General features: G+C 36.6%; 1 protein-coding gene across 10 annotated transcripts in view; it reads left to right on the top strand.

Moving 5' to 3' along the window:
- Window positions 1–10,513, top strand: part of TEX15 (testis expressed 15, meiosis and synapsis associated) — a 100,187-nt gene extending 89,674 nt beyond the window's left edge. For 7 of the 10 annotated variants that reach the window (XM_042934463.1, XM_042934461.1, XM_042934462.1 and 4 more), the window contains 3 exons: window positions 1,725–1,783; window positions 3,853–4,970; window positions 8,425–10,513. In XM_042934463.1, coding sequence (XP_042790397.1) covers window positions 1,725–1,783; window positions 3,853–4,970; window positions 8,425–8,462 — 1,215 coding nt within the window. In that variant the 3' untranslated portion in view covers window positions 8,463–10,513. The remainder of the gene's footprint in view (window positions 1–1,724; window positions 1,784–3,852; window positions 4,971–8,424) is intronic. The other 3 variants (XM_042934467.1, XM_042934468.1, XM_042934470.1) reach the window with 3 other exon arrangements.
- Window positions 10,514–17,506: the final 6,993 nt, after the last annotated feature.

The following is a 17,506-nucleotide window of genomic DNA, read 5'->3' as shown; positions in this document are numbered from 1 at the left end:
AGAGAGAAAGAGAATTTCAAGCAGGCTCCACGTTGACATGGGACTCAATTTCAGTACCATGAGATCATCATGACCTGAGCCAAAATCAAGAGTCCGACGCTCAACTGACTGAGCCACCCATCCACCCCAGGACAGATATTTTTCAATAGATGATTATAAAGGAGTTACAAGAAGTCCTACATAAACAAGTTTTATTTAACAAATTATAGAAAATATTTATTTTATACCTGGCACTGTTGTAATAAATGCACAAGTATTAACTCTTTATTCTTCACAAAATCTTTATGATGTAGGTACTGTTATTACCTTATGTAAAGGTATGAAAACAGACACATAGAAAGGTCGAGTCACTTTCCCAGGGTTACAGAGTTAGTAAATGGGTAAGCCCAGATATAAAACCAGGCAGTCTAGCTCCAGGGCCCATAATAAACTGATACTTGCCTCTACTCTACCCTCAGAGGCTTCTCTTAAAATAATTTTTTGGGAATTTCAGTTCAGAAGAGAAACCTATATGCAAAATGAAAAATGGGATTTTTTTCTCAGCTTACTGTAATTGTGTTTGTTAGTTAAACTAATTCTAGACACCAGGAAACCAATCATTTATTTCACTGTGTTTATAGGAAAATGCTTAATAAACAACCAGTTTGTAAGCATACATCCAAAACAACAGTAATACTCCACATCAAGAGTAAAATGAGAATAATAAAAAGGTATTGTAAGTATTGAGAAGAAAAGTAACAACAAAAAAATTGTGTTTTTTAATTTCATGGAAGAGCATAGGCCAAAGCATTGCCTTAAATTAGGAAAAAATGGTATTTGATGAAGATTAAAATGAAGCGGGGGTATCTAAGTTGTGGAAAATAATATGAGCAAAGATACAATGTTTATTGACATTATTTGAGAAATGAGTTTCAAATTAAGTCTGGAACAAAAATTTAATTTAGTGGACAAGTAGTAAGCTAAAGATGGAGACAAATACTGTTTCAGATTATAGAATGTCTAAAATATAGGCAAAAAGAGTTTGAACTTCATTCTGTATTGAAGCGTAACATCCTGTGAAATGTGTTTTTCAGTGATTTAAAGGGTAGAGATTCTGAGGACAGTTGGGAGTAGCAAGTCACCCAAGGCTTACAAGAGGGTGCTGTCTGACAGACTGAAAAAAGAAAGTCCAGGGGCACCTGGTTGACTCAGTGTGTGAAGCATCCAACTCTTGATTTCGGCTCAGGTCATGATTTCATGGTTCATAAGATGGAGCCCCATGTCGGGCTCTGCACTGGCAGCACAGAGCCAGTTTGGGATTTCTCTGTCCCTCTCTCTGCCCCTTCCCCACTTACGCTCTCTCTCAAAATAAATAAACTTAAAGAAAGTCCATATCTGGCAATTATTTAACAATGGAGCTTAAAAACCGGTTTACTAAAAAGAGTATGTATTTAAAAAAAAAGGCAGTGATAAATGGACCCCAAGATCTGTTGTGAGATATGGGGATAAAAAAAATATTGTAAATTGTTTATTTCAAAGTTTCTCCAAACATTTAAGACATAATGGGAAGTCCAACAGAATCACTGGTTTTTGAAGGTAGGAGGATCATTAATGAATGTTGTTTTAGACAGTGCATTTTAGATGATGACCAAACAAGCAATTGTAAGTACCTGTGATGAAAATATGTATGTATTGTATTTTATAACATTGCCAATGTCGGTTCTCTTTGTAACTTTTAAACACAGGTTGACATAAAAGATGTCACAAAAATCAACAGAGAAAAGGCAACATTCAAGGATTCCAGGTAGGTTGCCAGCAGACCTACGTAAAGAAAAACTAAACAGAACTAAGCACATACTAAGGAACAATACTAAGACATTTATGTACATACCTCTATTGGATCATACCTGTAACTTAAAGGACAAGAGTAAATTTAGGAGGGGGAGAATAAGGTTTCAGATTATACAGTGCTTTATTAAGATTTAAAGACTTTGAACTTCATTCTGTAAGTATTAAAGGGTAATGTCCTGTGAAATGTATTTTTTAAGTGATTTAAAGATAAGGAAGTTCTGAGTAGAGATAGAAGTAGCAAGTTAGAGAAGAGTGATTTTTTTTAGAGGAAGAAAGTAAAATTCATACTTGACAGACATTACTTAAAGAATTGATGGGGATTAGTAGCTGGTTGGCTAAAAAAGGAGATGAAATAATATAACAAGTGATTAGATTGAGTTTTTTAAACTTGTAATTGTTACAGACCAATCATTTCAAAATTGGTTAAAAGATAGAAATTGCTGAATTATATTACTAAGAATTTGGTCATAAACACGCGTACGTATGTTATAAATACACAACTGTTTTCATGAAAGGATGCTTTAAAACCTTTAATGAATTATTTTTATTATTTTTGAACTGAATTATTTTTATGAAAAATTCACTACACTGTTTATATTTTTTCATTTTGACATGAAATGGTCCCACTGGACATGTGGACCATCTCTTATTTCATTCAGCTCTGTAATATTTTCAGTTTATGACAAGCTTCATTTTTTTTCCATGTTTTTTTTCTGTTTTATGAAGGAGAATGAGTAATATGGAATACAAAAGATTAGCATTCTCATTTCTGTCTTACTTGGTTTTGCTCTTTTCGATACACATTTTATTTACTACATTTCTAGAATCGTTTTCTAGACTCTTGAAATAATTGCATAGTGGCATAAAGATGAATAGGTTTGTAAAGGGTTAACATAAACCACTTCTATAATCATCTTAGTTTTGGTAACTAAATCTAGGTGGTATTTGCTACTCAGAGAATCGAACTTTGTCTCACATAGCAGAAAATAAGTTCAAAGATAAGTTTAATACAGGGTGCTGTCTTCATGGAAGAATATCCTCTAAGAGAGTACATAAAAGAATGACCATACAGGCTGCTGTCAATCTATAGGGTTGAGACATTACTGAAACTTCATTGGAAATGTGATAAAGTCCAAACTGTAGTCTCTGCAAAATGTCAAAGTGTTACATGGGATTGGATGATGATGTAGGTTGTCACTCAGCTGCCTTTGAGAGAAGCTGGATTAAGTAAACTACGAGGCTTTTAGTTTCATGAATTAGATATATAAATTCCAGGCCAAAAATTAATTTCTCTTGACTGGGGAGCAGTGATTACTTTTTTCTTTTCAACATGTTCTTTTCCACATGCAATTCAAAGAATTTGGTGAGACACCAAAAAAATATAATTATCCTGGGGACCTATATTAGCTATCTGACTCTAGACATTTCCCTAGTGGATACTTCCTTCAGCCTGCTTGAAATTGTCTAAATTTAGGTAGAAATGTCAAGGATATTAAATTGGCATGGTATTCTGGAGGTCTGTGTTTCCTATTCTCAACCTTGAGCAGACAAAATACCTTAGTAGCTCCTGATGACAGAAGGTGGTCTTTGGCAGGGGCAGGGCACAGCTGGTAGTTTCATCAGTTGCATATAACCATTTACAAGTAACGAAGATCATCAACAGTTGGAGGTATATGTATGCAAAACTACAGTAAAATATTGGACATAGTTGCCTACTTCTAAACACCTCTGCTAGGAATTGTCCAATGCATAAAGTAATTACAATATTGACTGCACTATATATATTTCAAAATATATTAGAAATACATTTGAAACGTGGAATATTATCACCGTCAGCAGGAAAAGTAGCTAAATTCAAGGCAAGGGAGTAAAACTGGGTAAATAAGTTACATATATACTGCTGATAGAGAAAATGTAAATCTTAAGAATTCTTCTGAATAAAAATTTCACATACATGTTTATATTAAAATTGGGGACTCCATATATTTAAAGTTGTTTGTATATATGTGTTACACTTAATAGGACTACAAGATCTCATCTCGAAAGTGAAAGTGAAATAGGACCAAGTTCATCTGACAATCTGAAAAGAAACCATGTATCTCCAAAAAAGGCTGAAATGGAAAGATCACTACTTGGCTCACTTTTACCTTTAAAGAACTTAAAAGACACTTGCATATCAAAGTCAGAGGGCAAAATAGATTTAACTAATATTTCATCTCATACTTCAGAAGATTTCACTGGACAACAGGGAAACTTAAGTAGCATGAAGAAAAGGGATGTGAATTTTAGTGCTGCTGAAACAAAGAGTGATAAGAAAGATTGTTGTTTTGCGAGTTGTGAACAAAAAAGTGTAGATGGCATATTTAGGGACATCCCTGCCAATTTAGAAACAAATAACACTGTCTTTGAACTTCAAGATCATGAAATATTAAATTCATCTATTAAAAATTCTGCATGCACCAATCCTTCAGAATCCAAATTTATCCAGGACAAATTTCCTGTTCTTCAAGTAAATAAAACACAGCCTGCAAAAACTGAGTTAAAAGGAAAATGCATGAAGGATACATTCAGTCCCAATACTATACCTGTTGGAGCATCTGGGAACATAACCCTCAGTGTAAATCAAACCACAGAACAATCTTTTTCTGAACAACAGAATAATGAAAATTCCAAAGTCCTAACTCAGAATGCTGCAGCATGTTGGAACGAACTTCCACAGTCTGCATGTACCCCAATATATAATTCTTCTCAGCACCCGTTTGGAACTTCATATCCTTACTACACATGGTGTGTTTATCATTACAGCAACAGCAGTGGCAGCTCCATTACCCAGACATACCATGGGATAACATCATACGAAGTACAGCCGCCTCCTTCTGCGATGTTGACTGCAATTGCAAGTACCGTCCAAAATGCACATTCTAATCTTTTGTACTCTCAATATTCTGGTTACTTTTCTGGGGAGCCACAAGCAAACGACTTGGTGCCAGTGAATGGGCATTTTCAATCTCAAATGCCTGTTTCTTATCATTTTCAGCAGCCGATTTTTTCACAGTATGCTCCCCATCAAGCGTTCCCACAAGCTGCATACCCTTACCCTCCTGATTCAGGTGTGCTTCCACAAGTTCCTTGGACTTACGGTGAGTTTTATACGTTTTAACGTTCACTTTATTGAGTTTTTACTTTTATTTTTGTACATTCATGTAAATGGAATTTACAACAGATGGTGATATATATAGCAGTCATTTTTCTGTGTAGATTTGTAGTCTTGTTCCTATCTTCGGCAGTTGAATTATGTTGTCACATGGGAATCTGGCTGTCAAAGACTAGTAATATCACAAATATGTCCTTTAGTAAAACCCAACTTTGGGGAATAGTTAAGTAAGTTATAGTTAATCCACACTGCAAAATACAATGCAACAATCACAGAGTTTATAAACATTTTCAATGGCAGTTTTAAAAACTATGTCATATAAATATACCTGTGTAAATAAATGACTAAGGGTGCCTGGGTGTCTCAGTCAGTTAAGCATCTGACTCTTGATTTTGGCTCAGGTCATGATCCCAGGGTCCTGGGATCTAGCACCATGTCGGGCACCATGCTGACAGCATGGAGCCTGCTTGAGATTCTCTCTCTCCCTGTGTGTGTGTGTCTCTCTCTCTCTGCCTCTCCCCTACTCATGCCCATACTTGCTCTCTCTTAAAAATAAATAGACTTAAAAAAAATGCCTAGAAATACTGAAATGAAATGCAACATTTTAATTTGTTTGCTTCTGCATAATAAATCGGGGGATTGTGGAGAGTGCTTTTTATATTTTCTAGATTTCCTACTGTGAAAATACATTATATTGATAAGTGGAGGAAAAAAAGAGTAAAAAACCAATTTGGCAAAGACATTTCAATCTGATAAAGCAACCTTTCTCTTTTTTTTTTTTTTTTTTTAAGAGAGAGAGTGAGCTGGGTAGAGGGGCAGAGGGAAAGAGAGAATCTTAAGCAGGCTTTATGCTCAGCATGGAGCATGATGCTGGGCTGGATCCCATGACCCTCAGATCATGACCTGAGCCAAAATCAAGAGTTGGGACATTGAATCACCTAAGCCACCTAGTCGCCCCTCTTTCTCTTGGTATTCTAATATAATACTTGGGCATACGTGAAACAACTTAGTAATTTGCCACTAGAAGTTGTAATTTTTTTCTCTTAAGCACAATTCTATTTATAAAATATCATGATTAGGGGTGCCTGGTTGGCTCAGTTGGTTTAACATCTGACTTCAGCTCAGGTCATGATCTCAAGGTTCTCATGAATTCAAACCCCGTGTCAGGCTCTGTGCTGACAGCTTGAAGCCTGGAGCCTGCTTCGGATTCTGGGTCTCCCTCTGTCTCTGCCCCTTCCCCACTCGCACTCTGTCTCTCTCAAAAATAAACATTAAAAAAAAAATTTTAATATCATAATTAGAACATAAATTTTTAAAATTAAAATTTATATACACCAGTATTAAATCAAATTTTAAAAACAATTATTAATAATTCTGCAAAAACTACAATTTTTCACTAACACCCCAGTATTCTACCATCAGAAGTAATGTGTATCATAAGTAAAGTTAACAATCTTTTAAGGTCTTAAATAGAGAAATGTAAGAGAATTTTTTTCAAATTAAAAAGTTATTTCCCAGGTCTCCTGGCTAGCTAGTCAGAAGAGTATGCGACTCTTGATCCCAGGGGCATGAGTTCAAGCCCCATGTTGGCTATGTAGAGATTACTAAAAATAAGTAAACTTCAAAAAAATGATAATAGGGGCACCTGGGTGGCTCAGTCAGTTAAGTGTCTGACTCTTGATTTTGGCTGAGGTCATGATCTCATGGTTTGTGAGATCAAGCCCTGAATCTGGCTCTGTGCTGACAGCATGGAGCCTGCTTCGGATTCTCTCTCTGCCCCTCTGCCTCGTGCCCTTTCTCTCTCAAAATAAACATTTAACCAAAAAAGGAAATTTTTTTTGTTTAAAAAAAATCATTGGAGTTACTACTGACGCTCTGTGACCTGTAGGATAAATTTCAAAAATTTTAGCTTGGAATGCAGGGTCCTTCACAGTATATGCAGCCTCATCTCCCACCACTTCTACCTTTGTGTTGAGGCCACATTGAACTTCTTGCTGTTCTCCCATATGACAGTTCCTCTTATACTATTTATGCACGTTTCTCACATGATACAGCATGTGAGTATTATATGGTATTCTAATTATCTCTGTGTCTTTCCCTTCCCACCTGGCCCACCAAATGAATTTAAACAGGACTGGAAATTGTTCATCTAAAACAGAACCTGAAGAAAAACTATACAGGAGAGGAGAAAGAAATAGGAATGGAAGTGGGGAAGTATATGACTGCCCTTTTTCCTTTTTTTTTTTTAATTTATTTTGAGAGGAAGTACACACGTGCTAGGGAGGGGCAGAGAGAGGGAGAGCGAGAATCCCAAGCAGGCTCTGCACCATCATCACACAGCCAGATGCAGGGCTCCATCCCACGTGAGACCATGACCCAAGCTGGAATCAAGAGTTAGTCACTCACCGGACTGAACCACCCAGGCGCCCCATGTGCTTTTTCCTTTTTGATTAACTTGATGTGCTGCCGCTCCTGTAAGGCTAAACACCCAACCTATAGTAGATGTGGCAAACCTACGAATTAAAGTAGAAATTTTCATTTCAGAAGAAGAAAATCTTGAATACAATTGTTTCACAGAGGTTCTCAGTTTGAGCTTTCTTGTGTTCTTAAATAAAAAGATCTCTCTGGAATCAAGTCCAGCTTTGATTCTCAAAAATCTTAATTGTTAACCTGCTTAGTTATATTAATCAAGTGAAAATAAAAGGAAAAGAAACAATTATTCAAAAGCAACTCTAACAGTGTTAGGCAATAAGCACAACACTCAGTTTTCCTGAGTGCAAATAATCTAGAGATCACCTCTCAGGCTTTCAGGAACTACGTCCTTCTAAAGGTGTGAAAATCCTTGTGACTCATTTATTGATGTTTTTGCTCATGGTGCTTGTATTCAGCACCATAAATGGAACTAAGGGAAGGGGCCAAGTGAGCCCTGTGTGCAAGTCACAGTGAATCCTTTACTCCATTTAAATCTCTCAGAATACCTATGAGGGATGAAGAGATGTTACTGTTCTTTACAGATAAGGAAAGTACTTCTTGAAGACCCTTAAATATCTTTTTCAGGATCCCATGGCTATCAAAGGGCAGATGTGCAGTTTGAACTCTAATATCTTGGTTCTTTTTTTTTTTTTTTTTTTTTAACATTTATTTATTTTTGAGACAGAGAGAGACAGAGCATGAACAGGGGAGGGTCAGAGAGAGAGGGAGACACAGAATCTGAAACAGGCTCCAGGTTCTGAGCTGTCAGCACAGAGCCTGACGCGGGGCTCGAACTCACATACCGCGAGATCGTGACCTGAGCTGAAGTCGGACGCTTAACGACTGAGCCACCCAGGCGCCCCGACTAATATCTTGGTTCTAACTTAACTCAGGTCTTCCACTAAACTATTGTGTGCCATTAGTCTGTATTGTTAACTTATCTCAAATCTTTGTGGTTTTTCTTCCAGTTCCATGGCAACAAGAACCGTTTCAGCCAGGACAATGAAAAAAAGTCTTCTGTCTACTGAAATAAAGGGGATTTAACAAGTTTTTCCAAGCATTTTTTACTTAACGGTTTTTTATATATGTAAATGTGGTAGGAAATATAAACCATATAGCCCTTTATAAAATGTTTAAATGTAACAGCGTATCATAGAATGCAATTGGAAATCGATTTCTGACATCTAAAATACCAAAATTAGTTCCGTGCAATATTTTAGTGAACTGTACTAGGCTATTTTCAATACCTATATTTTCAATAGGCTAGTATTTTCAATAGGTTAATGTTTCAATATCAGAAACATTAACAGTATTTTGAAATGTATATTTTGAAGTGTTTCTATCACAACTGTTAACAGCTTATATAAAGATTCTTTTGAGATTAGTCTAATGGAGTAAGGAGAGTAAATGTAACATTTAATATGATTAAAGTTAAGCAATAGTAGTAAAATCTTTAAAATAAGATTTTTGTAAAGTCTGATATTTTTTGATATATTGTTTATGGTAACATTGTGCCATTTACCTTAGATTAAAAAAGGATTTTTTTACTTTAATTGATCGATCAGACCAATAATTTTATAATTCTTGATACTTCATATAATTTACAAACCTGTGTCTAATGCAACAAATTCCTTTAATTTCAATATTTTCAATTTTTACTTACAATCTATATTTTAATAGGGAATTTCGTTTGCATATTTTCTGTGTTTGTCCTTGAGTAGAGATTTTTTAAGTTTTTATATTTGAAGTAGTTTTATATCATATTGAAATTAAAGCACATTTAGCACCTTTTCTAGTGAGCCCTTTCCACAAGATTATTTCTTTTGTATTGTATTTCACAATCCAAACTTTTTTTAAAAGTGATTTTGTAGCAAATAATAAGGACTAATTTCTTTAGCTAATGCCATTAGTTTAGTTGTATTTTAGTGATTTAAATAATGCAGCACATAGAGTTTTTTAATCCTGTGGTCATAGATTTTTTTTCTTTTTCCAGCACTCCACAAAAGCAAAAAATGTCTCCGTAATAATCATCGTAGAACAGGGGTGTAGTGTATAACTATGGTCTTCAGCACTCTCTCTGCCCACTGACATCCATTCCTGTTTTCTGTAAGATTCCAGCTAGAAAGATCCCTCTCGACCTGACCTTTCCCCAAGTGCTAGTGGGCCCAAAAAACGTGACACAGACTTTGCACTGACTAAATCTAATGAACAGACAGCAGAGCCTCAGAGTTTTCTCAGACTTTTTATGTGAGCAAACTTTTTATGCTATCTAGCACAGGCCTCCAAAAAGAGTATAATTCAGCCAAATTTATCATAGAATAACTAATTTTTCAATTTAGAAAAACAGTAAGAACTCCCGGGGTAAGCCTCCCAGAGTAACCAAATAGGAGAGAATTCAGATTACTTAGGGTTCTTTTCTAACAAGGGGAAAGTAAAGAGGAAAAGTCCAGCCAAGACTGCAACAGAAAGAAAGAAGGAATCTGGAGACTACAGAATTAAAGTAATATCAAAATAATACAGGTGGGGGAAGGGGGTTGTTGTCCATACAGTTGTTTTATTTGAAAATAGTCTAAAATTCTGAACTCCTGAACAGGTATTAAAACAGTAATACTAACACTTATTCAAAAAATGACTTTGTCTCAGTCACTTGATTTATGCTTGGTTATTGAAAGATGTTACAAATTTATTACCAAAAATGTCTCTATTAGGTAAACAAGAAGTTAAATGTTAAAAGGATGCTTTCTTTAAACAACATTCAGATTCTGTTGATACTGTCTTGTGATATTTTTATTTCATGAGTTTTAATTTCTTCCAAAAAAATGAAAAACACATATCTAAACATTCAGTTACATTTTAAAATCTGCACTTTGAAACAGAGCATGAAAAACTGTAGCATTTTCTTTTTTCCCCCTCTCAAATATGTGCTTTGGTCCTAAAAGTAAAGGAGCAAATTAAAATTTGAGCAAACATTGTAAACAAACAAAAAACGCTGCTTATTTGTCAATATTACTGTTTTTTGGAACTTAAGAGTTATCTGAATAAACTGAATTCCTTCTAGTTTCAGTGTTTTGGGTTTTTTTTCCTATTTTGTTTCTTGACTAATGAGCAAATACATGGTTGGTCCTTGGCTTACACATGGCCATTACATGAATAACAACCCACAAAGAACTGGCTGAATTAGATGACTGAAGTGCTGGAGCCCTCCATCCACTGCAGCTGGTTTTGCCTTTATCACCTTCCTTCCTTTCCCCTCACTCTACAAACTTCTTTACTGCCTGGAGTTTCATAGGATAAACCAGAGTCCCTGCCTTCATGCAGTTCTCCTGCTGTTCAAGAGACACAAGTAATAAACGTGTGTTTATCACATCATGAGAAGTAATATGGAAGAAACAAAGTAATGGAATGGAGAATGACTGGGTGACACGTATGTAAGCTGAAATATTCAGTGAGGTAATCAACCTAACTTCTATATTCTTTTGTTTTAATTATATCACTCTGCCTTCCATTGATGTAAAAGTGCCTCTACAACCTAAGTTCTGAATCTAGCCAAAGATAAGACTCTACCTCCACTTCCCCAATGAGATTCCCAAAAGTGTTGTTTAGTGAACTTAAATAAATATATAAACTTTTTAGACATACAGATACATGTTTAAATACCGATTGGATATTATATAAAAATATTTAAAATGCTTTTTTTAGCTCATTTTGTAGAACAGTTTTCATTGTATCCTGTCATGTATCTTCGACATCAATGTCTTTGCCATCATTAGAGCCAATGACAGAATTTTCCAAGGCAGATCGTCCTTACTTACAAGTTGTTTGAGGTGTATGCTTTTTAAATCTGTGTACATATCAAAATTACTTTTCACTGAGGTCATTTCAGGCTAATTTCTTCCCCAAAGACATTCTTTAAAGTAATGACTTAAGTCTTTGCAATAGAGTAAGGCTCCATACATACTCCTTTTTTGTTTTAATGTTTGTTTATGAGAGAGACAGAGCACAAGCAGGGGAGGATCAGAGAGAGAGGGAGACACAGAATCTGAAGCAGGCCCCAGGCTCTGAGCTGTCAGCACAAAGCCCGATGCAGGGCTCGAACCCACGAACCATGAGATCATGACTTGAGCCAAAGTTGGACACTTAACCAACTGAGCCACCCAGGCGCCACATACATACTCCCTTTGACGGGTGTAATTTTAGGGGAAAAAATATGTTCAGGTATATGTGGCATTTTAAAACTTAAATGTTTTTTTTTTACAGGCATAGTTTGATTTCAATGTTTACAATATTGACAGTGCTTGAGTACCATGATAAACTCCCAGTTTTTCATGCAGCTTAAAAAATAGCATATTGTGGAGGAAGAAAATTAAATTTTCTCTGATGAATATAATTATAAGAGCAGTGACTACAGATTCTTAGCTAATGACAAGAAACTGAGAAAGTAAGAAGTTGTTGCTTAGTAATGCAATGTGGAAATAAGATTTAAAAGAACTTGTTAGAAATTAAGACGAAAATTTTGTAAGGCTATAAATCCTACTCATTTCTTGAGGTGTAAACTCTGCCGCCTGCTTTATTGTTACTATCTTATTTCTGAATCTTGTAACCATTAAAGAACCCCTCTGGTTCTTTAATTTGTAAGAAGCTTCCTCTGAAATATTCTTTGGAACTCTTAATCTCTTAATACATTGCATTCTAATTTGTCACAGGAAGCTGCATATATCTTGGGATTTGTAACTCCTTTCATTTTTAAAGTGTATTTTCCTTTATTTGATAAGAATAATACTTAGGTCTATGACAGGTTCATTTTTTTATGTGAAAACATTTGTTTTGAGAAAACTAGTCAATTGAACATGTTTGGTTAAAGATTTCATTTACATTTAGTCAACAATTACTGATCATGTGACTTGTGCTAAAAGTATGCTATTCTGTTTGTGCATGCATCAACTAATCTTTATGTCAGTCCCATGAAGGAAAGCATTATTTGCTTATTTCATAATGAATTCATTCAGAGGACCCTTCAAGATATTTTCATACCGCAGGTCGTCTTTGTGAACGTCAGTTAAAAGTTTCCAGTATTGTTGGATTAAAAGAATGTAAGATCTGTCTTAAATTTCTCTTCTTTGACATGTTACCTGCATTTTTAATTCCATACATCAATTTGTGTACTTAATACATAATCCCTTTTAAATTTTGAATTACAGAATATGCAGAAAGCATTACAGTAATCTTAGATTTTTGCATGTTCAATTAAAAAATAATTGCTCTATGTGCATACAAATAATTATAATCCTTTGGCTAATATTTTAGTTATATTAAGAAGTGAGTGTGTTTTTCATGTTGGAAGTTCTAAGTCAAGTAATTGATGACTCCTAATCCACTGATTCCCAACCAAGGTGTTTTAAAACCATGTCTGAATATTAATGAGAATATTACTACTGAATTGTAAAGTTAAAAAATGGTTAGAGTGGTAAATTTTGTTATGTATTTCACAATTTAAAAATAAAAATAAAAAGGAAGAGTCCTGCCAGGAATACTTTAACCAGGGATATGTTCTATAGGATGTGCTTGTACTTCCCTTCACTCCTGTGGTAAACCAAGGGTTCGGCCAACAGATAATGCCAAGTTACTATGCCAGATTGAGATCTTGTCAAGGATGTTAAGTCTCTTGTTCCTCTTCATCAACTTAAATCATTCCATAGGAGACTGATGGTGTGATGTGTATCCCTCTTACTTCCCCATATTGCATAGACCCACACACATAATGTCAGTGGAATGCTTTAAGTTATGCATTCACGTGTGTCTCCTCTGTCTAAAGACCTCTTGGGGCTCCTGGGTGGCTCAGTCAGTTCAGCATCTGACCCTTGATTTCAGCTCAGGTCATGACGCGGTGTCGTGGGATCAAACCCAACATCACACTTTGTGCTGAGCATGGAGCCTGCTTGAGATTCTCCCTCTTCCTCTCTCTGCCCCTCTCCCACTGATGCTGTCTCTTTCTCTCTCTCTTTCTAAAAATAAAGACATCTCAACTTTTCAACATGTATAACTCAAAAAAGATTGTTCAAGACTCATCTTTGGGTTGCCTTACTCTTACAAGTATTCCTAAATCCCAGTAGGATGAATTATATAGTCTTCCTCTTAAGACCTATTAACACCAAGCAGAAGCATTTTTCACATTATTTATCTCACTTTGTTTTAATGGCTGGTTTCTTGCATGCGTCTCCCACTCTTACAAAGACTGTAAGCTCCTTTCAAGCCAGAAATGTCTCATTGATTCTTTAATTCCAAATGTCCAGCATATGGCTGAGCTCAGCAATAAAAGATGCATGATACACATTTGCTATTTGTAACTTGGAGTATATTTATACTGAGTGGAATGGATTTTCATTTTGTCTTTAGGAAAGCAAGAAAATTTTTGTCATTCCCACCCTCAAATCTTGGGGTTGGTTTGGTTTTTTTTACTATGACTGACATCTAAAGGGAGCACCCATGGGGTGCCTGGCTGGCTCAATCAGTAGTGCATGAAACTCTTGATCTTGGGGTTATGGGTTCAAGCCCCACACTGGGAGTAGAGACTACTTAAAAAAAAATAAGGGCACCTGGCTGGGTTAGTCGATAGAGCATGCAACTCTTGATCCTCGGGGTTGTGAGTCCAAGCCCCACATTGGGTGTGGAGATTACTTAAAAAATAAAATCTTTTTTTTATAGTTTAAAATTTTTTTTCCATTTATTTTTGAGAGACAGAGCACAAGTGGGGAGGGGCAGAGAGAGAGGGAGACAGAATCCAAAGCAGGCTCCAGGCTCTGAGCTGTCAGCACAGAGCGTGTGATGTGGGGCTCGAACTCACAAACTGTGAGATCATGACCTGAGCTGAAGTCAGATGATTAACCAACTGAGCCACCCAGGCGCCCCAAGAAATAAAATCTGTAAAAAAATCTTTAAAAAAAAAAGTAACACCCAGGATATTCACTAACAGATTGTTTTTACTTTGCCATTTGATGAGTACTCACAGAAGGTTGTAGGAGAAACTTCTTATTGCAGGCTCCTAGATCAGGAACCCAAAAAGCAGGGTGAGAAAACTAGTTTTTAGTCTGTCCCAATGTTTTGCCCTGAAAAATCGGTGGAAGACCACACAGGTAACACAGCGGGCTCAGCAGGCTATATGTGTGCATTTGCAATAGATGACATACTTGAAACATTACTTTGATTGATTTTGTATAGTTGACCTGTGAGAAAGGTTTGAGGATGGGTATAGGTCCAGGAAACTATCACAGAAGTAAATAGTCTTGGGATAGCTTTGAAAAGGTGAGAGGGAAGGAAGGTAGAGAGCCAGCCTCCCATAGGGGGTATGGAGCAGAAAAGGCTTCAGGACAGCATTTGAAGAGAAAAAGTGGGGACAAAGTCAGTTTTGAAGAAAGTGCCACCCATCTCCAGAACTTTCACATTTTGCAAACAAACCTTAAACCCATTCAACAACTCCCCCTTTCCCCTGTCTCTTCCAGTTCCTGGCAACCACCATTCTACTTTGTCTCTGTGATTTTGACTCCTCTAGATACCTCAGAAATGGGAGTCTTACAATGTTTGTCCTTTTTTTGACTGACTTATTTCACTTAGCATAAAGGCCTCAAAGTCCATCCATGTTGTAGCATGTGTCACAATTTATTTCCTTCTTAAGGCTGAACATGCCATTATATGTAATACATTTTCTTTATCCATTCATCCCTTGAACATTTGGGTTGCTTCCATTTTTTGGCTATGATGAATAATACTGCTATGGATATTAGTGCACAAATATCTCAAAACGGCTTTTAATTGTTTTGGATGTAGGGACGCCTGGGTGGCTCAGTTGGTTGAGAGTCCGACTTCAGCTCAGGTCATGATCTTGGGGTTCATAAGTTCGAGCCCTGGGGCTCTGTGCTGATGGCTCAGAGCCTGGAGCCAGCTTCAGATTCTGTGTCTCCCTCTCTCTCTCTGCCCCTCCCCTGCTCATGCTCAGTCTCTCTCTCTCTCTCTCTCTCTCTCTCTCTCTCAAGAATAAACATTAAAAAAATTTTAATAGTTTTGGATGTATACCCAGAAGTGATACTGATGAATCACATTGTAATTCTATTTTTAATTTTCCAAGGACCTACCATAATGTTTTCTATAGTGGCTCCATTATTTTATACTCCCACCAGCAGTGCAAGAGGATTTCAATTTCTCCATATCCTCACCAACACTTGTTATTGCTGGATTGTTTGTCTATAGTAGCCATCCTAATGGATATATGATATATCATTGTGGTTTTGATTTTCATTTCCCCAATACCGCTGCTGTGCTTTTAATACCCCAAATTCACTATATACATATATATCTTGATATATTTTCAGCCAGTGGAATATTGGGAAAAAATATGTCCCCCACACTTGATTTATAAAAAATCTTATGACATTCCAAATGCATAGACAGAACATTATGGTGTCAAAAATAGGATAGGTGTGTTGATATCACAGCTAATACTCAATGTGAACCTTTTTCTCCACTATTGCATGTTTGTCCTAAAGGTTTTTTTTTCCACATTCATCTTTCATGTGTAGCCCTTGGTTTTCCTGGAATGTCATGAGTGCCATGCCAGATGAGAGCATATTGAAGAAAATTGTAGATAAACAAGATAACTGCTGTTGTAGACTCTAAGTCTAAAGTTCTCTTTTGGCCAGCAAAAGAGCAGACTCAGGATTAAAACGAGAGATGGCTAATGTCTAGGAAAAGACAAGAGCCTTGAATAAGGGTCCTTGCCCCGTATTTATTCAGATCAGAAGGCTTGCAAATGTGATGGGCATGTACAAAGAGGCAAAGAAACTAGGAACATTAACTTGGGGATGTGAGGGGGAAAAGGGGATTTTGAAGATATACTGTGTTTGGGGTTTGGGTCAATATAAAACAAAATCCAGGCGCTGGGCAGATGGGTAGATGGTTGTTAACAGCAGACAGGAGGCGCCATGCCTGTTTATCTTTGCCAGCCTTGGGGATGAGACAGCTAGGGGGAATAACCTCAGGGTTAATAAGGCACCTTTTATTTTGTTAACCATCTCTGCTCCGGGATGCTTTGCCTGCAGCACAGTGGTCCATGGTCCACCAATTTACCTAACCTGGCCCTAGTCTATGAAAGTAGCTTTTCTCCTATAGTAGTAAATTTGGGGTGCTTTCACCCTGAATATCTAATCTTGTTATTCCTATATATTGGGCACCTTTGTGCCATTTCTATTTCAGGCCTTTGCCTCTCGCTCTCTATTTTTGGGGGTCAGCACCCACTCCCTATTTTGGGGTGCCCTTGCACCTCCCTATTCCTGGCACCTTTGTGCCTCCCTATTCTTGGGGTGTCTTTGCACCCCCCTATTCTTGGAGTGCCAATCTGGTTTACCCAAACTCAGGTGTGAGCATTTTATGGCTTTGTATTTCTTTCTTTTTTAAAAAAAAATTTTTTTAACTTTATTCATTTTTTGGTAGAGACAGAGCATGAGTGGAGGAGGGGCAGAGAGAGAGGGAGACACAGAATCCGAAGCAGGCTCCAAGCTCTGAACTGAGAGCACAGAGCCCGACATGGGGCTCTAACTCACAAACCGCAAGATCATGACCTGAGCTGAAGTTGGACGCTTAAACGCACCCCATGGCTTTGTATTTCTTTATGCCTTGTTAACCCATTGGTGTAAGCCCGGGGGATTCCTAAGCTTATCCCCCACAAACTACTATGTACAAAACTACTGTTTATTGAAACCATTTTGTTTGGTGATCAGAAAGCCATGTTTTAAGCATTTTACATTCAAACATGATAGCTTCTTGTTTGTACATGGGTAATTAATCATATTTTGTTACATTTCTAGGAAATTGGAGATTTGGGGTTGGGATGTGCATTATAATTTTTCCTATTTAAAGAATTGGAAAATGGGCTCCTATTGTTGCAGAATGACCTTGTTTTCAGGTTAAGGTTACTGATTTTACCTCTATTTGGATCTGAAGAACAACAAAAAAATTTTTTGAAACAGTCACAAACTTATAGAAAAGTTGAAAAAACTTTTA

Source organism: Panthera leo, chromosome B1 (assembly GCF_018350215.1).
Source record: "Panthera leo isolate Ple1 chromosome B1, P.leo_Ple1_pat1.1, whole genome shotgun sequence".
NCBI classification, from domain to species: Eukaryota; Metazoa; Chordata; class Mammalia; order Carnivora; family Felidae; genus Panthera; species Panthera leo.
This window is presented reverse-complemented; position numbering and strand designations above follow the sequence as displayed.